At 37.4% G+C, this 27,149-nt stretch overlaps 1 protein-coding gene across 7 annotated transcripts in view; it reads right to left on the bottom strand.

Moving 5' to 3' along the window:
* The window catches only part of RIC1 (RIC1 homolog, RAB6A GEF complex partner 1), a 185,700-nt gene that overhangs the window by 68,143 nt on the left and 90,408 nt on the right, over nucleotides 1–27,149 (bottom strand). For 3 of the 7 annotated variants that reach the window (XM_017341502.3, XM_008255095.4, XM_002708103.5), the window contains 5 exons: nucleotides 26,440–26,547; nucleotides 20,948–21,090; nucleotides 19,588–19,724; nucleotides 11,769–11,860; nucleotides 5,152–5,240 (listed from right to left, as the gene is read on the bottom strand). In XM_017341502.3, coding sequence (XP_017196991.1) covers nucleotides 5,152–5,240; nucleotides 11,769–11,860; nucleotides 19,588–19,724; nucleotides 20,948–21,090; nucleotides 26,440–26,547 — 569 coding nt within the window. The remainder of the gene's footprint in view (nucleotides 1–5,151; nucleotides 5,241–11,768; nucleotides 11,861–19,587; nucleotides 19,725–20,947; nucleotides 21,091–26,439; nucleotides 26,548–27,149) is intronic. The other 4 variants (XM_070051792.1, XM_008255104.4, XM_070051800.1 and 1 more) reach the window with 3 other exon arrangements.

The following is a 27,149-nucleotide window of genomic DNA, read 5'->3' as shown; positions in this document are numbered from 1 at the left end:
GCAAAGATGTGTAATCAACTTAGATGTCCATCAACTTTTGACTAAAGAAATTACAGTATATATATATACACACACACACTATGGAGTACTACTCAGCTGGTAAAAAAAAAAAAAAGACATCTTTTGCAACAAAATGGACGCAATAGGAAACTATTATATTTAGTGAAATAAGCCAGTCCCAAATAGACAGGTATCATATGACTTCCCTGATCCAAGGTAACTAATAGAGTACCTGAAATGTAATGTATTGGAGTGAAATAGACATTTTGAGATTCAGTGATTATTTATAGCCCTTGTCTCTTCTGTTGAGGAACAGTGTAGTTTTTTTCTTTTTTCTTCATACTATTTGTTGAAATCTTTTACTTAATGTAGGGTTAACTATATGATCATTAGGTAAACTGAAAATAGATCTTTGCAAAAATTTAAAGTGAGAACAGGTAATAGAGAAGGAAGAAGGGTTGGAGTGCGGGTGGAAGGGAGGATGGGGGGAAATGTCACTATGTTTCTAAATCTGTATATATGAAATACATGAAACTTGTATAACTTAAATAAAATTTTTAAAAAAAGAAAAAAACATACTGGCATCCCATACTGGAGTGCTTGTTCAAGTCCCTACTGCTCCACTTCCAATCCCATTCCCTGCTAATGTGCTTGGGAAGGCAGTGGAGGACAGCCCAAGTATGGGCCCCTGCCACCTAAGTGGAAGATCTGGATGGAGCTCCTGGCTTTGCTGCAGCCATTTGGGGAGTGAGCCATTGGATGAAGATCCTCACCCACCTTCTGCCTTACTCTGTATCACTTTAAAATAAATCTACTCTAAAAAGCGGTATGGAAGTAGTCAAGGATCTACAGATAGTTTGATCAGGCTAAGTAAAACTAATGACTACAGTTCCCAGCCTTTGTGTCAAAGTACCACAGAGAAGTGCAGGGGGGAAACTTACAGTTGAGGGTCAGGTGGGGAGCATAAGATAATTTTCAAGAGAAACAAAGCGATGCACAGCATATGTTGGATACAATATAAATTATCTGCAAGTAGTTCACAGTTACAATTCATTTTAATGCTATATCCTGTGAAGATGGGTTTTCAGGAGTTGTGAAGTTGGATTTTAGGAGGAATAAAAAATGTCCTGTGACAATGTGGAACAGGAAATGTGGGTGCTTGCACTCAATTTCACTCTAACTTTTGAGAAGCTGCACAGCGACTCACAGGCAAACACATTCCATTAATTAAAAAAATTTAAGAATCAAATAAAAATAATTTTTTTTCATTTTTGAGTGGGGGCTGGCACTGTGGCATAGCAGGTCAAGCTGCCACCTGCAGTGCCGGAATACCATGTGGATGCTCGTTCAAGTCCTGGATGCTCCACTTCCAATGTAATTCCCTGCTAATACACCTGGTAAAGAAGTGGAAGATGGCCCAAGTGCTTGGGTTCCTGTATCCACAAGGGAGACCCAGATAAAGCTCCTGGTTCCTGATTTTGGGTCTGGCCCATCCCAGGTTGTTGCAGCCATTTGAGGAGTGAACCACCAGATGGAAGACTTCTCTCTGACTCTGCCTGTCCCTCCCTGTCACTCTGCCCTCCAAGTAACTAAATATTATTGTTTAGACCTAGCTAATTAATAAACAGAACTTCCAGTATTTCTTTTAGCCTCGGAGTATTATGTAAAAATCAGAGAAACACTAAGCACAGAGTGAACCAAGAAACTGCAACAAAGTTATTTGGCAGAAGACTTTACAAAAGTACTTCAAAAGGTTTGTGGAAATTAAAACATCAGTTTGTTTCGATGCAAAACCTTTTTGGAAGTCCATGTAAAGTTTTTTGTATTATGAATATTTGTGAGCTTTCTGAAAAACTCCTTTGTGCTGCTACCTATGAATATGTGATAGACATTGCTGGTTGGTTAATTCAAGGCCTAGTCCCATCCTTTTCCTCATTTGCCCACTCCTTCCTTCCATAAAGCTTGGAAAAAGCTAACACTTACTTTCATAGTTTTCCTTGTCGCCTAAGGTAGACGTGACATATTTTTGGCCAATTAGTTGTAAATGGAAGACAAGCATAGCAGATAGGAAATGGGGATGCTTCTGGGAAAGTTGCTGCTTTCCTGATCAAGAAATCAGGTATGTACTGCTTCATCCTTTGTTCTTGACTCAAATGCAGAAGTAATGCTTGGAAATCAGGAGCTGCCTTGTGACCACAAAGAAAAGGTCAAATAAAGGTCAGCAGTTGCTCACTTTTTTGGACTTCTTGCTCTCTGAGAAAATAAATCTATTTGTTTATACCATAGTAAGTTGGGTTTTCTATTAGTGTTAGTCAAAAGCATCTCCAGTGACACAAAGAGCTTGGACTTATTTCTATGTACAGCAGAGATTCTCTAAAGGGTTCAGAAACATACTTTAGTTTTGTTCATTGCTGTATACCCAGCATATAGTGGGTATTCAAAAAAATGTTTATTAAATGAATACATTGAATTGGGAGGCATAAAATAACAGAAGCAATGAAATCAGGTAGAGATCATAGCAAGTCCAAAGAAGGAACAGAGAGATTAAAACTGAAGGAGGCTAGAAAGGACTAATGAAAGGACTATGAAGAGATAAAAGAAACATTCCAGGAGTCTCTCTGGTTACATAGAAATTCTTAGGTCACACAAAATCTTGTTATATTCTAGCACTACTTGACTGAAGTAAGTATTATTTAATATCAAGTGCTCCCTCGTCTGTGGTTGTGGGGGTGTGTGTGTTTTCTTTCTGGATTTCAGTTACCTGCAATTAAGCACGGTTTGAAAATATCAAGGAGTACAGAAATAAACAATTTATAAATCTTAAATTGTGCGCAATTCTGAGCAGCATGATGAAATTTCACTTTGATCCCCTGGCTCCAATCTTGGGATGTAAATAATCCCTTTGTCTAGCGTATCTACACTGTAAACTCTACCTACTCATTAGTCATTTAGTAGCTAGCCATCTCACCAGACTGCTTATCGACAGTACCACAGCACTTGTGTTCAGTAATCCCTATTTTACTTAAAATAGTGGCCCCAAAGTATAAGAATAGTGATGCTAGCAATCCAGACGTGACAAAAATCATATGCTGAAGTTTCCAAGAATATATCTGCTCTCAGTGCTTCTGACCGATACTAACAGAAAACCCAACTTACTATGGCATAAACAAACAGGATTTAGTATCTCAAATTGAAAGAAATCCAAAGGTGAGTGACAGCTGACCTTTATTTAACCTTTTCTTTGTGGTCACAAGAGGGCTCCTGAACTCCAAACATTACTTCTGCACTTGAGTCAAGAAGAAAAGAGGAAGCAAGGCATATCTGATTTTTTGATCAGGAAAGCAGCAACTTTCCCAGAATCATCCCCACCTCCTACCTGTGAAGAAGAAGAAAGAATTTTTTGTTAGTTTTGCTGTTGCACCTCAAACCAACAAAAGTTGAGGCCACAGTGTGTGATGAGTGCTTCGTCAAGATGGAAAAGGCATTACTAGAACTGAGCAGAAAACATGTTCTGATGGACAGCAACATGAAATGCTAGAAAGCACTGAGCATGTATGAAGGTTTCAGCAGGGGATCTTACCAAATGAGTGGCGTTTACTCCAAGTAAGGAATGCTTACAGATTTAGGAATAGATTCGGACTGAAAAATATTAAAAAAACTACTGGAGAGATTATATCTGACGAAGAAGCTGCTACCATGTTTCTGGAAGATTTAAAGAATTTAATTAAGGAGAATATCACCCAAATCAAGTTTTCTTTTTTTTTTTTTTTTGACAGGCAGAGTGGACAGTGAGAGAGGAAGGTCTTCCTTTGCCGTTGGTTCACCCTCCAATGGCTGCTGCGCCGATCCGAAGCCAGGAGCCAGGTGCTTCTCCTGGTCTCCCATGCGGGTGCAGGGCCCAAGGACCTGAGCCATCCTCCACTGCACTCCCTGGTCACAGCAGAGAGCTGGCCTGGAAGAGGAGCAACCGGACAGAATCCGGCGCCCTGACCGGGACTAGAACCTGGTGTGCCGGCGCCACAAGGCGGAGGATTAGCCTAGTGAGCCGCGGCGCCGGCTCAAGTTTTCAATTGTGATGAAACTGGGCTCTCTAGAAGATACCCAATATAATCTTTATTTATGAAAGTGAAAAGAAGGCATAAGGGCATAAAATACTGACAGACATTTTCATTCTGGTACTATATGATAGTACTACTGAGCATAATGATAAAGTCAGGCACAGTACACATAGGAAAGAACCTGTACACGCTCATAAACTAAAAACAAAAATTCCATTTTGAGAGAACACATACAGTTCTTACTACAGTACACTGTTACAATTTTTCTATTTTATTACTAGTGCTGTTAAGCTTGTACGGTGCTTAATTTATAAATAAATAAAACTTTGGGTATATATACAAGAGAAAACACTCTATATGTAGGGTTCAGTATCATTCACACTTTCAGGCATCTACTGGAGGTCTTTGAAAATATGCCCTGCAAATAAAGGGAAATTACTATACATTAAAATATTTATTTTTTAAAGTTTTTATTTAATGTAAGCATTTTTCATAGATAGAACTTTAGGAATATAGTGGTTCTTTCCCTCATACCCACCTCCCTCCCAATTCCCATCCCACCTCCCTCTCCCATCTCTTTCTTTACAGTTCATTTCTAATTTGATTTTATATACAGAGGACCAACTCCATGTTAAGCATAGATTTCAACAGTTTGCACTCCCCCACACACACAACACATAGAGTACAGTTTGGGAACAAAATCTGCAGTCGATTCTCATAGTACAACTCATTAGAGACGGAAGTCCCATAAGGGGAATAAGTGAACAGTGACTTCTGTTGTTCCTTTAACAATTAATACTCTTATTTATGACATCAGTGACCATCCGAGGCTCTTGCCATGGGCTGCCAAGGCTATGGGAGCCTTTTGTGACCATAGACTCCATTGGTATTTGGACACGGCCATAAGCAAAGTGGATGCTCTCCCCTCCCTTCAGAGAAGAGTATATCCTTCTTTGATGACCCTTTCTACTGAGGTCTTATAGAGATCCTCCATGTAGGAAATTTTTTTTTCCCACAGACTTGGCTTTCCATGCCTGAAATGTTCTCACAGCCCTTTCAGCCAGATAAAAATATTTAAAAAGTACTCACTCACCAGGATACTGTTTTGCTGTTAGTTCTAATTTATGAGATAGAAGCATGGCTCCAGTGGTGTTATCTATTGTATAAACCTGCACAGAACCACTGTGAAAACAAAAAATTTAGTGAAAAAATAAAGACAAATACAATTACAGGAACTCATGTTCTGCTGGCCTGAGGATCTACTAGAAAATCATTTTGTAAGTGCAGTCGTCACATAAATGTGAACAAATGCATAGTGAGCAATCTACAGATTTTACTTCTAAAGACAGCCCAGAAATTCTTGTTTAATGTTTATTAGGAGAACTGTACAATATTTATTGTACTATTGGAAATCAGAAACCACCTAAATGTCTACCAGTATAAGAAAGGAAAAATAAAATGTGGTTTATTCATATTATAATACCATATAGCATTGAAAATGAATGAATTTTAGCCATGTGCGTTTATGTGATAGCAAACAAGTGTATCCATGAAAACTCTATTTCCATACAGTTAAAACATTAAAAACAGTAAAAATATTTATAGTGAAAGTACAGCAAAGAGCAGTGACTGCCCTGGTGGAGAAAAGTGACTGCCAAAGGAAGATGAGCAAATAGAAGGCTTCAGCTCTAGCAATATACTATTTCTTAGGTTGGATATTAATTTATAGATCTTCATTTTAACACTTTTCATGTATTATACACACTATATGCTCTTTTGTGTATATGTCATTATTTAATTTCAAAAAATCTTCCCAAAGATCAACCTTATGAAGGACCAGAAACCAAAAACGAAAGTTCTGGGGCTAGGGCTGTGGTGTAGCAGGTTAAGCTGCCGTCTGCGATAACGGCATCCATTATGTGTGCCAGTTCGTGTCCTGGCTGCTTCACTTCCAATCCAGCTCCCTCCTACTACAAGAAAGCAGCAGAGGATGGCCCAAGTGCTTGAGTTCCTGCACCATGTGAGAGACTTGGAAGAAGCTCTTGACTCCTGGCTTCGTCCTAGCCCTGCCCCAGCCCTTGTGGCTATCAGGGGAGTGAATCAGCAGATGGAAGATCTCTTTGTAGCTCTTTCAATAAATCCATCAATCGTAAAAAACAAAACAAAACCAAAAGTTCTCTATTACTTCTAAACTACCTTCCAAAAACTGAACCACAATAATTTTTTAAAAATCTAATTTCTGCTTATGGAGCTATTTTCAGTTAAAAAAAATGTAACAGACACTGAGATACATACTTCATCATCATAATTAAAAAGAGAAACCAGTTTTTTTTTTTTTAATTTATTTGACAGTTATAGACAGTGAGAGAGAGAGAGAAAGGTCTTCCTTCCGTTGGCTCACCCTCCAAATGGCCGCCATGGCCAGTGCTGCACTGATCTGAAGCCAGGAGCCAGGTGCCTCCTCCTGGTCTCCCACACAGGTGCATGGGCACAAGCACTTGGGCCATCCTCTACTGCCTTCCCGGGCCACAGCAGAGGGTTGGAGTGGAAGAGGAACAGCCGTGACTAGAACCCAGCACCCATACGGGATGTTGGCATCGCAGGCAGAGGATTAACCAAGTGAGTCACAGCACCAGCCCCGCAATGTTCTTAAAATACTTTTTCATTAGGGCTGCTTTTGCACACAATAGGATGACACTGGATTATAATTTCCAAAATGTTTTTGGCACTTTGGTGTGCTCCTTTGTGGTAGGAGAAAACCGGTTATGTCCCCACATCAGCCTGTTAAAGAAATGCTCATTCATTTATTTTCATCTACTTAAAAGGAAGAGAGGGAGAGGGAGGTATCATCCCATCAGTTAGTTCACTCCCCAAACGCCCCTAACAGCCTGGAACTCTATCTGGGTCTCCTACATGGGTGCAGGGGCCCAGGAACCAGGGCCACCATCTGCTGCCTCCCAGGATGCATTAGCCAAAAGGTGGGTCAGAAGCACAGGTGCCAGCTTCAAAGAGGTTCTTCATTATGGAACGCAGACATCCCAAACAGCAGCTTAACCCCCTGTGTTGCAATGCTTACAGCCCATGCCCAGACAGCAGCTGTCATTCATTACCAGTCAGGTCCTACTCTTCTCAAAAGTTAGATCTGGGACTATGTAAAATATTTGTAACAGTAAACTGCTTAAAGTTTTCTTATAGCTCTCTGAAAGACTGCTTTTAATTATTTTCTCTTTAATTTTGGGTAATTTCTCATGTTTTTATTAGTCTTTCCTTCTGCAATATTTAATCTGTCATTAATAACACCAGTGTCTTTTTCACATCAGACCTCTTATTTTTCAACTCTAGAAGTTTGACTAGAGAATTATTATCTTCCATGACCTGGTTTAATAAACCAGATGGATTATGCTAGAGCTCTCTGGAGTTTTCTTTTTGTACCACTTGTTCCTCTTTTGTGCCTTTTCTGTGAATTCAAGTTGCTCTGATCTTCCGTCTCTCATTTCCATGTCCTCAACTCAGTTCTGGCTCCTTCTCTCTGTGTTGCATCCCAGAAACATTCCCGTAGTAATAAAAGCAAGGGTCACTGTAAAGCTCATTTTGTTTTCCATCTTTCAGTCATTACCATGCTTCACTGCCTTGTATCCCATGTGTTGAATTCGAGACAGCTGTTTCATATTTTTGCCCAGTTTTTTGTTTCAAGTGGGAGGGAAAATCTGATCTGTTTTCCCATCTTATTCAGAAGCCAAATACCTGACAAACATTTCTTTCCAGACAAGCTGCCTAGCCGGACAAATTACCTCTTGCTGAGAGCACTGACTAGCAGCAATTCTTCTGTTTGTAACTGACAACTGTGAACTGCTACCCCTGGGTTGCTAAGCTACTGTAGAGTCAGTAAGGAGTCCAAATATTCTTTTTAAAAAAGTTTATTTTTATTTTCACCTATCTCAACTCATGATCATATTAGAAGCATGGTAATCTCCCAGTGGATGAAAACTGGAGTGACTAAAAGGTTATAAGCCAGTTTCTACCTTCCTTATCCCAGGGAAAGGGCTAGCCCCTTCCATCCATAGAGCTTATAAGCTTGCAGCATGAGGTTGTAATACCTCTTCTGGATCCCAACATCTGACATTCTTAGATCCCTGCATGCTATCCCTAAACACGGATAATGTGGGAATTGCATTCATTCTCTAAATGCTGTGTTAAGCCTGACATGGAGCTTCCCAGTCATTTGACCATATTTGCTCAACAAACTAGCTTCCAGGGTAATCACTCTAAGTGTAAAGAGAAAATAATTAAAAGCCACCAGGCGGAAACAATGAGGCACATTTAGAATGTGGGACAGTCTACAAAGAATTGAGCTGGTTAGAAAGTCAATGCTATGAATGTCAGGGAAAAGGGTTTACAGATTGGTATGGGTAAATGGTGATTAAAAGAAATAATAAACTAATATATTTCATGATTCTTTTTTTTTAAGATTTTTATTTATTTATTTGACAGAGTTACAGACAGTGAGAGGGAGAGACAGAGAGAAAGGTCTTTCTTCCACTGGTTCACTCCCACGATGGTTGCAATGGCTGGAGCTACACCCATCCGAAGCCAGGAACCAGGTGCTCCCTACTGGTCTCCCATGCAGGTGCAGGGGTCCAAGCACTTGAGCCATCCTCCACTGCCTTCCCAGGCCACAGCAGAGAGCTGGACTGGAAGAGGGGCAACTGGGACTAGAACCCGGCACCCATATGGGATGCTGGAGCTGCAGGTGGAGGATTAACCTAGTGTACCATGGCACTGGCCCCTATTTCATGAATCTTGATAGATTCTAGATGGAACAAGGAAGCTAAAAAGAAATCTTGTAGACAACTGGGTTAATCTGAATATGAACTGGTTATTGGACCCTATTTGGAACTTATTATCTCATTTTTAAGACATTGGATTTATACAAGAGAATGTCTAGCCTGATAATGCAAATGTCTCTCAATGGCAAAGTGGAGGGATTACGGTACATTCATAAACTAAAGCACTATTTATAAATCAATAATGGTAGTAAAAGATTACAACTCCTGGTAACAACATGGATGACTCTGAAAAAAAAAAAAAAACAAGACACAAAATATTTTATTCAGATGAAGTTCAAAATCAGGTATAACTAAATGGTGCTCTTCAAGAGTGTATACATGCATGGAAAAACTATAAAGAAAAATAAATGATTATAAAAAAGGAGGAAAAAATGGCTACCAAGTGAATCGAAGAGAGGATTCAAGTTAGGATTAGAAGTTGCAAGGGGAACTAGCACTGTAACATAGAGTAAAGCTGCCACCATCCCATATGGGCGCTGGTTCGAGTCCCCGCTGCTCTGCTTCTGATCCAGCTCTCTGCTATGGCCTGGGAAAGCAGTAGAAGAAGGCCCAAGTCCTTGGACCCCTGCACCCATGTGGGAGACCCAGAGGAAGCTCCTGTTTCCTGATGGGCACAGCTCCGGCAGTTGCAGCCAATTCAGGAGAGAATCAGTAGATGAAAGACCTCTCTTTCTGCCCCTCCTTCTCTCTCTGTGTAACTCCGACTTTCAAATAAATAAATAAATCTTAAAAAAAAATTTGCTGTTGCAGGGTTGGGACTGGTGTTACAGTATAGTGGGTTAAATTGCAGCCTGCAACACCAGCATCCCAAATGGGCACCAGTTTGTGTCCCAGCTGTTCTACTTCCAATCATTGTTTCCTTCCTGGATTGTTTCCAATGCAGCTCTCTGCTAATGTGCCTGGGAAAGCAGTGGAGATGGTCCAAGTGTTTGCATCCCTGCACCCTGTGGGAGACTTGGATGAAGCTCATGCCTTCAGCTGACCCAGCCCTGGCCATTGTAATCATTTGGGGAATGAACCAGTGGATGGAAGATATTCCCTCTGTCTCTCCCGCTCTAACTCTGCCTTTCAAATAAATAAATAAATTTTAAAAAAAGAAGTAGCAGGAGTAGAGTTTACGATAAACTGACAATGTTCTACTTCTTGATCTCATTATGAACAGATAATTGTACTATAATTACTTGTTAAACTGTGAATTTGAGGATTATGCACTATTCTGTATGTAGGTTTTTATTTCACAACATAAAATTGAAAAAGAATATTATAAACTTCATGGCAATAAATGACAGTATATATGAAAGAAATAAATTCCTGAAAAAATATAATTTGACTCAGAGAAAGCAAACTTAAATCCTCTGAAATCTAGTTTAAAAACTGAATTCAATCAGCAGTCCAAAAAAATTTTCAAAAACAAAGATCCAGGCCCAGAGAGCTTCACTAATGAATTCTATCTTACACTCAAAGATGAACAGAAAAGAGAATGAGAGGAAACCTTTTTCAATTTGCTTTATGAGATAAGTATAACTTTGGCTAATTAGGAGACTAACAGAAAGGAAAATTATGTACTCATGAACAAACTGTAAAATTCTGAACAAATCAAATCCATAAATACAGAAAAAAAAGCTTTTCTTTCTTTTGTGTACTAAGTTAAACTTACATTTTTATACTTAAATTTTTAGTGAGAAGTAGTGTACAGAGAACCAGTCAAGGTCAAGGATGAAGAGTCCTTGCTTTACAGAGATTAAGAGTAAAATTAGAGTGGTGATTTATAAGATGTAGTTATTCATACTAATTAAAAAAAAAAAACCTTTGATATTCAACTTGGGTAGAGATTATGCAGATGGGGACTTTTCTAGATGTATGCTCTATAGATTAACCAAGCCTCATTTTAAGGGAAAAATGAAATTTTATATTTAAGAAATGGTTTTAAAAATTAAAAAACTCTATACATAGTACAAAGCATTACTATAACTGACAATCTTTTTATTTGAACAAAAACATAAGATCAACATTCAGGTACCTCAGTTCTAATGTATTCCAAGTGCTTAGAACTAGACTTGGTACATTATAGGCACACAGATACTTGACAAAATTTTGGTTTTTTTAAGATTTTTTTTTATTTGAAAGTCAGATGGAGAGAGACAGAGATCTTCCATCTGCTGGTTCACTCTCCATATGGCTGCAGCAGCTACGGCCAAAGTCAGGAGCTTCCTCTGGTACTCCCACATGGATGGCAGGAGCCCAAAGTCTTCTGATGCTTTCCCAGGCCATTAGCTAGGAGCTAGATGGGAAGTGGAGCTGCTGTGACAAAAACCAGCACCCATATCGGATGCCAGGCATGGTGGTCAGTGGCTTCACTTGCCACACCACAATGCCAGCCTGTGAGAAATGAATTTTATTCAGTCTCCTTTCTAACACCTACATTATATGAATTAAAGCAAGAAACTAAGTTGACAAATGAGCTTTAAATGTGCTTGTTAACTATGGCACAATCACTAACTTTAAGGCAATGTCAACACTGGTGTTAATAAAATAATTTTTAAAAAAGAAAAAATATCTTCCAGACCCTCCTTTTAATGAAGAACCTCTTTTAATAAATTCTAATTTATTCTTTTTAACTTGTAACTCAATTTTCTGTTGCTAAAGAAAAATTTGCTTTTACAAATTAAAATGCTCAAACTCTAAAATCTGTCCTTTACCTCTGGCTTGCTTCAATCTAATCAAACATCTTTAGATTCTATATTAAGGCTTATGCATAAATTACGATAGACATGATAAAGTTTATAAGTGGGTTAAGAATATTTTTTAAAAAGCAAGATTTGGGGCAACAATTATTAAAAATTCAGAAGTTTATATCAATTACCTTGCACAACCAAATGCCATTAACCGATACTTGTTATTTACTGCTACACACGTTCCATCAACAACATCTTGTGGCCAAACTCCATGAAGCTGCTATAATAAAGAAAAACAGTTAAGGCTTCAAAATGCTTCCCCAAATTTTCTGTAGTCCACATTAATTCCCATTCAATAAATATATAGTTTTAATAAGACTTTCAATGGTTTCCTCTGCATAGAAAAATATTAACATCAGTACTACCATCAAAGTATTTTTCCCTTAAAACATCAAAGTAAAAAAGAAAAAAAGGTAAAAGTTAAGCTTTCCATTAATTGGCTCAACGGTTTTTTCCAAATAAGCTCAGTGCATTGCTACTTCACCTATTTATAAAATGCTAAAGAATGGATATTCAATCTCAATCGCCAAACTCAAAATTAAATGAAGCTGACTGCTTTTTGCTAGAATGCAAACATTTTCAGAGCAGAAATACATCTAATTTGCTTTTATTCTCATTAACTAGCACATAATTAACTTTCTAGTCTGTGGAAAGTATTACTGTTTTTTAAAGATGATTTTTTGACATGTGTAGAGGAGTTTTGTTTTTATTTATTTCAAAGGCATGGGAAAAGAGAGAGAGAGAAAAAGAATTTTCTTATCCACTGATTCACTCCCTAAATGCTATGACTGGACTAGGCTGTGGCCAGGAGCCTAGAACTCCACCCAGGTCTCCCAAATGGATGGCAGGGACTCCTACACTTAGACAATCATCTGCCGCCTCCCCCAGTGCCCATTAGTGGGAAGCTAGAACTGAGACTCAAACCTAGGCATTTTAACATGGGTAACTGGCATCACAAATGGTGGCTTAACTCAATGCACCACATACCTGTTTTTGTTGTACAAGATTGCTTTAGCTATTCAAGGTCTCCTGTACCTCCATATGAATTTCAGCATCTTTTTTTAAGGTCTTTGGTATTTTGACTGGTATTACATTAAATCTATAAATTGCTTTTGGGAGAATGGACATTTTGATGATATTGATTCTTCCAATCCATGAGCATGGGAGATTTTTCCATTTTTTGACATCCTCTTCTATTTCTTTCAGATTTTGTAATTCTCATCGTAGAGATCTTTAACGTCCTTGGTTAAGTTCATTTCAAGGTATTTGATTGTTTTTGTAACTATTGTGAATGGGATTGATCTTAGAAGTTCTTCCTCAGCCATGGCATTGTCTGTGTATACAAAGGCTGTTGATTTTTGTGCACTGATTTTATATCCTGCTACTTTGCCAAACTCTTCTATGAGTTCCAATAGTATCTTAGTAGAGCTCTTTGGATCCCCTAAATAAAGAATCATATCATCTGCAAAGAGGGATAGTTTGACTTCTTCTTTCCCAATTTCTGTCCCTTTAACTTCTTTTTCTTGCCTAATAGCTCTGGCTAAAACTTCCAGAACTATATTGAATAGCAGTGGTGAGAGTGGGCATCCCTGTCTGGTGCCAGATCTCAGTGGAAATGCTTCCAACTTTTCCCCATTCAATAGGATGCTGGCTGTGGGTTTTTCATAAATTGCTTTGATTGTATTGAGGAATGTTCCTTCCAGACCCAGTTTGCTTAGAGTTTTCATCATGAAAGGGTGTTGTATTTTATCGAATGTTTTCTCGGCGTCTATTGAGATAATCATATGGTTTTTCTTCTGCAGTCTGTTAATGTGGTGTATCATATTGATTGATTTGTGAACAATGAACCATCCCTGCATACCAGGGAAAAATCCCACTTGCTCTGGGTGGATGATCTTTCTGATGTGTTGTTGCATTCTATCGGCCATAATTTTACTGAGGATTTCTGCGTCTATGTTCATCAGGGAGACTGGTCTGTAATTTTCTTTCAATGCTGCATCTTTCTCTGGCTTAGGAATTAAGGTGATGCTGGCTTCATAGAAAGAATTTGGGAGGATTCCCTCTTTTTCAATTGTTCTGAATAGTTTGAGAAGAATCGGAGTTAGTTCTTCTTTAAATGTCTGGCAGAATTCAGCCTTGAATCCATCTGGTCCTGGGCTTTTCTTTGTTGGGAGGGCCTTTATTCCTGATTCAATTTCTGTCTCAGTTATGGGTTTGTTTTCTATGTCTTCCTGGTTCAATTTAGGTAGGTTGCATGTGTCCAGGAATCTCCATTTCTGATAGATTTCCCTGTTTGCTGGCATACAAGTCCTTGTAGCAATTTCTGATGATTCTTTTTATTTCTGTGGTTTCTGTTGTTACATTCCCTTTTTCATCTATGATTTTACTGATTTGGGTCTTTTCTTTTTTTTAGTTAGTTGGGCCAATTGTGTGTCAATTTTATTTTTTCAAAAACCAGCTCTTTGTTTGGCTGATCTTTTGTAATGTGTGGTGTTTTTTTTTTTTTTTTTTTTTTTTTTTTTTTTTTTTTTTTTTGGGATTCAATTCTGTTGATTTCTTCTCTGGTTTTAATTATTTCTCTTCTCCTACTAGTTTTGGGTCTGGTTTGCTACAGATTTTCTAGATCCTTGAGATGCATTCAAAGCTCATTTATTTGGTGCCTCTCCAATTTCTTGATGTATGCACCTATTGATATAAACTTTCCTCTTAACACTACTTTTGCTGTATCCCATAAGTTCTGATATGTTGTGTTTCATTCCAGAAAATTTCTGATTTCTCTTTTGATTTCTTCTATGACCCATTGTTCATTCAGGAGCATGTTGTTCAATCTCCATGTGTCTGCATATGCTCTAGGGATTCCTGAGTTGATAATTTCCAACTTCATTCCTCTATGGTCTGAGAAGCTGCATCGTATGATTCTAATTCTTTTGAATTTGCTGAGACTCGCTTTAACGCCTAGTATGTGGTCAATCCTAGAGTAAGTTCCATGTACTGCTGAGAATAGAAATTCCTTAAGTGTAGGATGAAAAGTTCTGTAGATATGTTAGATCCATTTGGGATATAGTGTAGTTTAAATCTGCTGTTTCCTTGTTGATCTTCTGTCCGGTTGATCTGTCTATTTCTGAAAGTGGAGTACTGAAGTCCCCCAATACTATTCTATTGGAGTCTAAGTCTCCCTTTAAGTCTCTAACATCTCTTTTAAATAAACCGGTGCCCTGTAATTAGGTGCATATACACTTATAATAGTTACATCTTCCTGTTGAATTGATCCCTTAATCATTATATAGTTCCCCTCTCTGTCTCTCTTAACAGTTTTTGTGTTAAAGTTTATTTTGTCTGATATTAAGATGGGTTTGCCAGCTCTTTTTGGTTCTGTTAGCATGGAATATTTTTTTCCAACCTTTCACTTTCAGTCTGCAAGCATCTTTGTTGGAAAGATGTGTTTCTTGTAAGCAGCAAATAGATGGGTTTTGTTCCTTAACCCATTCAGCCAATCTGTGCCTTTTAACTGGAGAGTTGACGCCATTAACATTCAATATGACTATTGATAAGTAGTGACTTTGCCCTGCCATTTTCACAAAGCTATTTCTAACATACGCTTTGAACTTCCTGTGATCTTTTACTGGGAGGTTTTCTTCCTTTACCTTCTTTCATATTGATGGCCGTGTTTCTGTGTGTAACACATCTTTAAGCATCTTTTACAGGGCTGGACAAGTGGCGACAAATTCTTTTAAATTCTGTTTACTATGAAAGGTCTTTATTTCACCTTCATTTACAAATGAGAGCTTTGCAGGATATAATATTCTGGGCTGGCAGTTTTTCTCTCTTAGTACCTGGGCTATGTCTCGCCATTCCCTTCTAGCTTGTAGGGTTTCTGATGAGAAGTCTGCTGTGAGTCTAATTGGAGATCCTCTGAGAGTAATCTGACGTTTCTCTCTTGCACATTTTAGAATCTTTTCTTTCTGTTTCACTGTGGTGAGTTTGATTACAACATGTTGTGGTGAGGATCTCTTTTGGTCATGTTTACTGGGGATTCTATGAGCTTCCTGTACTTGGAGGTCTCTGTGCTTCTCCAAATCCAGGAAGTTTTCTGCTAGTATCTCACTATACAGGCCTTCTAATCCTTTCTCTCTCTCCATGCCTTCAGGAACTCCTAGAACCTGATTGTTGGTTTTTTTTTAATAGTATCCTGTAGATTCCCAACAATATTTTTTAGATTTCTAATTTTTTCTTCTTTTCTTTGGTTTAACTGTATACTTTCCTGTTCTCTGTCTTTTAAGTCCGATATTCTTTATTCTATCTCACTGAATCTGTTTTTAAGGCTCTCAAAAGCATTTGTTATTTGATCTATTGAGTTCTTCATCTCATTTTGATTTCTCTTCACTATCACACTTTCCTGTTCTACTAGTTTCTGTGTTTCATTTTGATTCCTCCTTGAGATTTCATTTTCTCGAAGGAGATTTTCTATCTTGTCCAGTAAGGAATTCCGTAGCTCAAGCATTTGTTTGTGAAAACTTCTAAATGTTATCATAAATTTTTTGAAATCTGTATCTTGCATTTCTTCTATCTCATCATCTTCATAATCTTGAATTGGAGTGTCATGTTCATTTGGGGGCACCATAATGTCTTCCTTGTTCTTGTTTCCTTGGTTTCTGCGTTTGTTGCTTGGCATTGTGGAGATATTCTTTGGTTTCTTCTTTTTTTTTTCCTCGCTGTGGTGGCTTTTCCCATTATACTATGATTCTAGATTAAGTGGACTGTCTGCTTTTGGTGAATCTTTAGAGGCTTATGGTGGGTGTGGCCAGGGAGCTCTTTTCTGTTCTTCAGGGTTAAGAGTATGCCAAAGGTGACACACCCAGGTTTGGTGTGGTAAATCTTCTCTTTTTTTATTCAGAAGGGAAGTAATTCCGCACAGCTGAGCTATTCTCCTTGTAGGCAATCAGTGCCTGAGCACTAGCCCCTGTGGGTATAATATTCGTCCGCTTTGTCCCAAGGACTACACAAAGGATCTGTGCAGTCCTCAGTGTAAGCTCAGATTCCCATGCAATCTGCCTCTCAAATAAATAAATAAGTCTTCAAAAAAAAAAAAAAAGTCAACCATCTTTCAACCCGAATATTTTTTGTTTTCAGTATAAGTGTTTAAGTGCCAAATACAATTACAGTATTTATGTATCTTACAGGAAAAATGAGATTTTAAGTTCATTTTTATTCTTCTTTATGAAACATTATTTATACTTTACTATTTGAATGCAGTTGATAAAGGAAAATATTAGGAATACTAAAGCCAATACTAGGTAGAATGACAACAAAAGGCCCGTAAAAACTAGAAACTGTTTCCAATTAGAGTAGATTTAACAAGAATATTTGGCTTCTCTGACTTCTAAAACCCAACTTTGTAACAGAAACGGTACTTTCAAAAAGCACAGTAGTCTGGCAGTGTGGCACAACATTCCGTATCACAGCACCAGTTTGAGGACCAGCTATTCCATTTCTGATCAGCTCCCTGCTAATGTGACTGGGAAGAGCAGTGCAGGATGGCCCAAGTACTGGGAACCTGCACCCATGTAGGAGATCTGGAAGAAAATTCTGGCTCCTGGCTTCAGCATGGCCCAGTCCCAGCCATTGTGGCATCACAAGAGTAGATTAGTGTGCCAGAAAATCTGTCTGTCCCTTTTTTTATAACTCTTTCAAATAAATAAGTGTTAAAAAAAAAAAAATGGGGCCAGCATTGTGGCAAACTGGTTAAGCTGCTGCTTCCAATGCAGGCATCCCACATCAGGGAGCCTATTCCAGTTCCAGCTGCTCTGCTTCCCATCCAGCTCCCTGCTAATGCACCTGGGAAAGCAGCAGAAGATGGCCCATATAGATGGGGACATTTCACACACTTAGGAGCCCCATATAGAGCTCCTGGCTCCTGGGAAAGACCTAACTATCGGGGACATTTGGGGAGTAAATTAGCAAATCAAAGATCTCTCTCTCTATTGTTCTTTCAGTAAATAAATCCAAACAAACTGGCAAAGACAGGAAAGGGAGAGGAGGCTGCATTAATTTTGGAAGATGGACAAAGCACATGGATTAACAGATTCTTTAACTGGCAAGTAAATAATGCTGAGAAACAGCTAAATTTACACTGTAGAGTTCACAAAGGCCTCTGAATTCAGATGTCTGAATGGCTGGACTAAAAGCAGTAGGACTTGTTCAAACACTATTTAAAAAGTTCAGTGAGTTACACTGCTGCCTGTAGTGTTGGTATACCAATATAGGAACCAATTTGAGTTCTGGCTGCTTCACTTCTGATTCAGCTCTTTACTAAGGTACCTGGGAAAGCAGCAGAGGATGGCCCAAGTGCTTGGGTCCCTGACCCAACATGGGAGACCCAGAAGAAGCTCCTGGCTCCTGGCTCCGGCCTGGCTTAGTCCTGGCTGTTGCTGCCATCTAGGGAAGGGAACCAGCGGATAGAAGATCTCTGTGTCTCCCTCTAATCCTGACTTATAAATAAATAAGTAAGTAAAAGCAGCTAGGTCCTCCTATAGTACCTCCACAACGTTGAGCAGCAAGAATATCTTCCATCCACTCTAACAAAAAAACATATATTTTTCTTTAAAGAAAAACAAAAACCCCACAGGTCTATGGACAACACTGAAAATACAGAAAGTAAAAGTTTACATCTTGAATTGGGACTCTCTTGCCTAATTCTTCTGTAACTCAAATCCCATACTATTAGTATCAAAAGGTATATATCCCCTAGAAAGGACTGCAGGACTCTTTCGCAAGAACGCTGGAGGTGAGGGGAAGAGTTGGGAAGGGAAGAGGGAATGAATCTGAAGACAGGGGGTGCCCCAAGGAAATAATCCAGTCAGCTCACCCTGTGGTAAAGATTACAGTAGACCCAGCCCACCAGAACTCAGTTTTCAATGAATTTGATTTTTGAATGAAAGGAAACCAACCAAATCCATATATTAATTATCCATATATTAATTAACCATTATTTATCAAAGGATTGTGTGGGAATAAAAGAGTAAAAGGATTACTATCTTCAATGCACCTGAAAAAACTGACAGGATATTTATACAACTGGAAGATAGTTTCAGGTTAAGTGTTAAGTATACAAAAATTAAGCAAATGTACAGAATAAAACAATTATTAATTCCCAGCTGCAGGGAGAATATGCAGAAAAGGAAGAATAATCCTTAAATACTATATAGCCCAGGTACTAATAATGGGGTTTATATATTAATAAAAAGTCAACAATATGTAATTAATCAAAATCACAAGATATTGGGAAGGAAGACAATATGTAAGTATGGTGGGAGCAGGTAAGAGGGGAGTAAATTGTCTTTTTGCATAGTAAGAAGTTAAACACAGCCTAAAAGTTAAAAGAAATAATTCATGGTAGTAGACATAAATATCAAAATAACTAGTTTAAGAGTTGTCACTAAGAGTGGAAATTGGACCTGAGGTGAGTAGGGAAGAGGCAGGAACCGTAACCTTTTTTCTTTTTTTCCACAATTTTTTTTTTAATTTATGAGGTAGAGTTACAGACAGATAGAAGGAGAGACAGAGAGAAAGGTCTTCCATCCAGTGGTTCACTCCCCAAAGGCTACAACAGCCAGAGCTGGGCCAATCTGAAGCCAGGAGTTTCTTCAGGTCTCCCACATGGGTGCAGAGGCCCAAAGCACTTGGGCCATCCTCCACTGCTTTCCCAGATGCACCAGCAGAAATCTGGATTGGAACAGAAGCAGCCTGGACATGAACTGGCACCCATATTGGATGCCCGCTATGCAGGCGGAGGCTAAGCTCAATATGCCACAGTGCTGGGCCCCTGTAATCTTTTTTCAACATGTCTAATGTAATTCTACTTGTACTATTTGTAAATATAGTTTCATTAAAAAGACAGTGGGAAAATCAATAAAAGCAAAATAAACATTCAAAGTAAGTGAGTCATACCTCTGCAGTGAATCTACTTGATACTGGTGTAATAAATCCAACTTTACCGTCATTAAACACAACAGCAAACCCATCCAATGTGGCACAATATTCCATGTCTCTGATGTACACATCTGCAAAGCCCAGAAATGAACCTACTGATGAAAAAAATAAGTACATGAAATAGGATTATAAATACGGTAAAGTATTCTCTCACTTAAAAAATATATTTATTGAAAGGCAAAGAGACAGAGAGAGAGCCTACACACTGATTCACTCCCCAAATGCCTGTCACAGCTGGTGCTCAGCTGAGGTTGAAGCCAGGAAGTCAATTTAGGTCTCCTATATGGGTGGCAGGAACCCAATTACTTGAGCCATCATCACTGCCTCCCAGAATCTGCATCAACAGGAAGCTGGAATGAGAAGTGGAGCTGGGAATCAAACTCAAGTCCTTGAACAGGATATGAGCATCTTAAGCACTAAGGCCAAATGCCTACTCCTATTTCCTCCCAGTTTTGCTTGTGGACCCTGTAACAATAGTTAAAAGGGCAAAACCCATAATCTAAAAACCCTAAACAATTAAATTACCCTTTCCTACTGAATCTTTCTCTCTGTTTGCTCCCATCCTGTCCTATCTACATAATTAACTCCAAAGGAGAAAAAAAAAATCCAGCAATCATCCTCAGAAAACTTTCTAAAAATATAAATAATTATTAGGAACATATATTTGAGGAATTCAGTGTGATAATTTGATACATGCATATAATTTTAATGATCAAATCAGCTTAGTAAGTATTTCTTAGTAAGTATTTCTACTTACTCATTAAAAAATTACTGGTTAACAATAATAATAAGTATTGATGGGGTACAGTGTGACACTTCAACAAATGTATAAGGCATGTGCTGATTAAATCAGTATGGTTGATATTTATGTCTTGTCATTACTTTATGTTTTCAGCTTTCAAAATCTCTTCTATTTGTTTATAAAATATATAGTAGATTATATTGTGAACCACATTCACCTCAATGTGCTGTGGAACACTAGAACTTATTCCTTTCACCTAACTGTGTGTTGGTACCTATTACTGAGCCTTCCTGTATTTCTCCTACCTTTCCCATCCTCTAAGTATTCTACATTCAGACAGATTCTTTTCATTAGCTTCTACAAAAGAGTGAACAGGTGGTATCTGTCTGTGTCTGACTTATTTCATTCAACAAAATGTTCTCCAGTTCCATTCTGCAGCAAATAATACTGTATCATTAATTCGATGGCTGAATACTATTCTATTGTGTAAATATACCAAACCTTATTTATCCATTATCCAACTAGATGATATAAAACATTAAAATTGGTTCTATCTTATGTAGAAAGTATAACTACCTCTAGATGACTGTAGGTCTACTGAAAAGGGTACTGTGCAAAGATTAATGGCTTTCCTCCCATTTGTCATTCCTTCCCAGTGAATAAGATGAAGAAGTCCATCAGAAGTAGCAACTAGGAGATCTTCTGATACAGACTGCAAACTGCAGGGAAGAAAGCAATCTAGAATCAATTAACTTGTAAGTGGGTATACTCAGAAAGCAATAATTATGTTTATAACTGTTTCAGAGAATACTCATATAAAAAGGATCATGGAACCATTTACAAAACATCTGCATTTATCTGCAATTTACTATGAAGCAACTTTCTAGACATATAAACCACATATATATACACATATATTTAAAATTCAATCTAGAATCAAAAATTCTAGAAGAAATAAAAGACTGAGTCACAACTTACTAAATTGGATTAAAAACTAGAAATAATGAAATAGCAAATCATAACACAGAAGCCTAAGTGTCAGATGACAAGAAAGGAAAAGAGGCAGAGAGAAACCACAAGAAGAACAGATATAATCAGTAATAGGATGACAATCCAGAGCCACGGAGTACAGAGGTAACAATCCTCGAGCATTATCCAATGAACTTCTACTAACCACATGTGGTACCTAAACAGTTTAAATACGGCTAGAGGGGGCTGGTGCTGTGGTGGGGTTAAACTTTGGCCTGTGGTGCCAGCATCCAATAAGCAGGCCAGTTCAAGTCCCCGCTGCTGCAATTCCAATCCAACTCCCTGCTAAAGCGCCTAGGAAAGCAGGAGAAGACGGCCCAGGTGCTTGGGCCTCTGTACCCACATGGAAGACCAGAGGAAGCTTCTGGCTCCTGGCTTTGGCCTGGCTCAGCTCTGGCCCTTGTGGCCATCTGGGGAGCAAACTGGCGGAATGAATCTCTATTTCTCCCTCTCTCTAACTCTACCTTTCAAATAAATAAATAAATAAATAAATCTTAAAAAAAAAAAAAAAAAGAAATATGGCTAGAGTGATTAAAGAACTGAATACTAAAATTTTACTTACTTTCGATTAAGTAACTTCATGTGGCTATTGTATTGGAGACCACAGTTCCAGACCAGTGTATTTCTCAAGTATCAGTGAGTCTCACATTGTTAATTCCTTCAGCAATTTAGAGACAATTTAGAGACACATAGAGAGAGATAACATCTACTTTTTCAGTTCCCAAATGCCCATTGTAGCAGGAACTGGGATGGACCAAGAAGCCAGGGACATACCCTGATCTCCCAAGTGAGTGGTAGGAACCTAATCACTTGAGCCAGCACCACTACTCCCAAGGGACTGCACTGGCAGGAAGCTGGAGTCAAGAGTCAGAGCTGGGTACAGAATCCGGTTAATCTGATATGGGATTCAGGTATCTCAGCTGCTAGGTTAAAGACTCAATACCCTTCCTCCACATTTATTAAGTCCACTCTTTGAGACAGGTTACTATGCTCGCTGTTGAATATTGAAGGGTGAATAAAATAGCTTATCCTTTCAGAAGATCTCTTAGTCAAATACTAACAATCAAAATGCAGCATGATTTCAACATTTATCTATATTTACAAAGATACTTAACACTTACTTACCTAATGGGGAAATAAATGCTTGCTTTGGTCATCAATATATGCCCATGTCTAAGGGCAGTGCTAGTTATATATGATACCTATGTCTGTAGAAAGGAGAAAAGAAGAGAGAAAGGGCCAAAGGAAAAGGGAACTCATAAATGAGACTGGACACATTCTGTCAGAAAGAAGAAAAAGAAGCACGGAAACCGGTAGAAACTGATATCAAGAAAATCAAGGGAATAAGATGGATTTAGGAAAGAACAGTCAAGTATCAAATACTATAAAGAATTCAAGTGTAAGAATGGAAAATGTTTTATGTGTATATATATATATTCTATTACATTTTATTTTATCCTTAAGAAGAAAGGAATGTACTTTGGAAATATTTTAACCCATAATGCTGAAAATGTATTTTAATATTTTTTTCAATTCTTTGAACAGCTGGTTTCAATGACTCATTCTCCAAAAATTCCAGCTAAGAAGGAATTTGACATGTTTGCTTCCCAACTATAAAAGTACCAATCATTATTAGAATAAAGTATTACTTTTCCAGCTCTAGGTCTTGAATTTCACAGTATTTGTAATCAATTAAAATCTTAAGTTTACAGAAAGTTTGCCTTGTAAATTACATATTCTTTCAAATTCATTCATATTTTAGTGATAAAATTTATGTGCAGCATTTGATGAGTAGAGTATAAAATCCTTATTTCTAGATCTGTTACCACATGTCAAGAGAAGCAATTCAGCAGGAAGTCATTGGTTTACTGGTAATTTCCTTTCAGTAGGAGTCAACCCAGGTTTTCTCAAATTATACTCACCCTGTTTCCCTTTACTTTTCACCCTAAAAGAATTAACTGTATATGAAAGTTAGAATATTGAGGAACAAGATCAACACTATCCTCCAGTAATTTAACTACCTTCCAGGTGAAACTCAAAGATCTGACAAATTAAGAGCTGATAATCTCTACAACACTATAATCAACAATGCTGCAAAAGAAAAATGACTAGTCATGAAAACAGGAAAATGTGACCCAGAGTCAATTATAAAATCCATCAATGTTAATAACAAATAGGCAATCCTGATGTCAGAATCAGCAGACAGTAATGTCAACATAACTGTGATAAACATAACAAAGAAACTACAGGAAAACAGAGATATAAGGGCACTCCACTTCAAATACTTTGTGAAAAAACTGAATTAAAAGATGATGTACACTTTATGTAAACTTTTTAGAGATTCTTCATATATCGTTTTTTATTAAAAATAAATGAATTATTAAAAATACTGAATATTTCCATAAAGGCTGATAAGCAGAACTTGTCAAAAAGCTATCCACATGCCTCCCACCACTGAATGCCTCCCTCACAAAAAATGTAGCAAACTAAAGTATTAATTCTCAGTGTGACAGGGAGATGTCAGGACCCTGTACTAATATAATAATTAATAATTATTTCTTTTTGTTGTGTACTAGTTCTTTTTTTTAATATTTTATTTATTTATTTGAGAGATAGAGTTACACACAGTGAGAGGAAGAGACAGAGAGAAAGGTCTTCCTTCCGCTGGTTCACTCCCCAAATGGCCGCAACAGCTGGAGCTGCGCTGATCCAAAGCCAGGAGCCAGGTGCTTCCTCCTGTTCTCCTGTGTGGGTGCGTGAGCCCAAACACTTGGGCCATCTTCTATTGCTTTCCCAGGCCACAGCAGAGAACTGGATTGGAAGATGAGTAGCCGGGACTAGAACCGGTGCCCATATGGTATGCTGGCACTGCAAGCGGAGGATTAACCTACTGTCCCCTAGTTCTTAAATTCTGATTATCAAATTTGGTTATAAGTACATACAAAATACACATAAGTACAATATAATTTATGCCCAGAGAGCCTCAACAATCACTGACTTCAGGAACTTTTTAACAGCTATCTGGTATCTCAGACAGCATTTCTTAAAATTTAGAAGCTTGACTAAATTCTGAAAGATCTAATATAGTTAGAAAGCACTTGTTGGATATATCATGTGCTGCCTTATAAACATTGAAATGGAATACTGTTCACAAGTAAATATTACCAATAGAGAATTATTTAAGTCATAAATCACCATTTCTCAAAAGTGGAAATATACTTAATACTAACTATATTAAACACTATCTATTACATAGTACTTTCCTATGTGACCAGGATGAAGGAATATGAGCTAATCTGTGGTTTCGCAAATCAGAAACAGAATGACCTTAATTGTAAGTTAAATTGTTATTAAATTGCAATTTTTACCTTTTCTAAATATTCTGTCCTCAGTAACAAAAGTTGGTGTTTAACATTAATCATAATTTTTCTTCAATCAAATATAAAAGATGACAGTCTTCTTGTTCCTATAACCAACAGCATAACCACTATTCCTAACTTTATTTTACTAACATTTGATGGGAGGGAAAAGCATTAGTTACAAATCTTTGTCTTCTCATTCAATACAAAATTGTATAGAAAAATTTTAAATTTTCATCAGATATGTACTACAAGTGTTAAAAACACTGCTCTGAAATGCAATTATCTGAGTCTTGAATGAAATCTTAGAGATTTTCAGCCATATGAGAATATAGATTAAAACTCAGTACCTGCTAGGTCAAATCTGTGTAAGAGGGCAGAGAATACTTCTAAAGGCTCTTTTCCTATCCTATTTCCATGCATCACAGTTTTTACCACCAGGTGGAGATAGAAAGCCAAGCCTACACAGTTTTACTTTGCTTGGCACTCAGACACAAAAATTCCTTATGCACAAATACCTTCTTGAAAAGGATTCCCTTGCTGAAATAAATAAAATCTTAATTGATTGTAACATTTGGCCAAAGTGATAAGTAACCTGAATTCAATCTCTTCTAACACTGATCATATTTATGCAAATAACAATGCATTCTTTTTTTCTATGAGGAAAATAAAATATAAAAGAATGTACTAAATAAACCAAGACAATAGCTAGCTACTTGCATACAATTTAATTTATATGTTCCAGTGTCATTCTGTAAGGCATTCCAACAAAAGAAATGATTCCTTCAAGTTTCTAGAGGAACTGTAAATCAGGAAAAAATTTTCAAGTTGGTATTACATTCATGTAAATCAGTATTTTTTAGAAGTACATAGAAAATCTTTTCCCCAAATTTGCACCTCAGAACTCAGTTTTCACCCCCAGTTTCTTATATTTTCTTCCAGAATAATACAGATTCTAATATCACCGTTTTTCTTTAAAAAACAAACAGTAGCATTATATATACACTTTGTCTTTTCACCCAACAACATATCTAGAAAGTCTTTTTAAGTTAAAAAAGAAAAGTCCCGTTTTCACAGATTCATATTGTTTAAATCAATTTTCCTACATCTACAAAATGTTAACAATACACAACTAACCTAAGTGAGAACCAAATGTCAACTGTAAAGCAATTAAGAGAGCTAAATGATATCTAAGATTACTTGTTTTTTTCTATCAACGGATCTAAAACAGATATTTCATATTTTGGTACTTCTAGCTGCCTGGTCACAAACCTATATTCACATTTGGATGAGAAAGCTCAACTTTCTTCCAATTATACATACATACCCCAGAAACAGATTAAGGCTTTGGAAAAAATATATTTCTCTTTTCTTCAACTTGTATGATTTTTATCAGTATCTTTGAGGAACAGGGATTATGCTATATCAACTCTAGACCTTCTCAAAAAATACAAAATTAAAATTATAGTTGGTATATCAAATACATGGGCTTTATCATAATAATTTAAATATAGTGATATACCATCTTCAAAGCTTCAAATATCCTAAAAGGTTTAATCAAGCATTGTTAGAACTAAAAAGTTATCTTCAATTAAAAGAAATGAAACCAGCTTTCTGGTTGGTCATGTAATTAACCAACTATACTGTCTACTGTAATCACAAAATACCAAAGCACTGTACCTCATAATAGGTGCTTGCAAATCCAGTATTTTCTTCATTTCTAAATTTAATGCAGGAGCACACTGTTCTTCCTTGAAATGGGGTGTCCCCTTCATTTGCGGACTTCCTCTAAAAGAAACAGCACAGGATTAAAGATAAAGACACTCAAGCTAATACACACCCAAAATAAATGTAATCAAATTTATAAATTAGGTGTTCATCCTTTGGAATCATGAAAAACAGATATATCTATATATTCATTCCACTACAGCAGACATGTCTATACATCACTTGGAAATTAACTAAGACTAACCAATATAACTTATGCTGGGAGTGAGGTGGGAAAGAGCAGAGCAGAGTTGAAGGAAAAAACTACTAAGACAAATGTGAACTCTCAAGAGAGTCAACAGACATTTTGTTTAAATTGAGTGTTTTTTGTGAGCTGGCCAACTATGAAGGAAGCACATGCCCCAGGTGGTCCAAATTGGTATTTCATCTTAACTTTCTTGACACTCATCCTTCATTCCCATTCTTTGGCTATATATCAGAATTAAAGTGGGATTCAGGAATGCAATTAGGGTATGTTTCACAAATTAACTGGTTACAAATGGGAAAGTGGCTAATTTAAAAATCTCTAGTAGCAACACAGTGGCCAGGTCAATGCCGAAATAACTGAGCTGCCACACACACCCCTCAAAAGGTCTTGAAAGATGTTTTGGATTCTTTACCTC

The sequence above is a fragment of the Oryctolagus cuniculus genome, chromosome 1 (assembly GCF_964237555.1).
Source record: "Oryctolagus cuniculus chromosome 1, mOryCun1.1, whole genome shotgun sequence".
In the NCBI taxonomy this organism is placed as follows: Eukaryota; Metazoa; Chordata; class Mammalia; order Lagomorpha; family Leporidae; genus Oryctolagus; species Oryctolagus cuniculus.
This window is presented reverse-complemented; position numbering and strand designations above follow the sequence as displayed.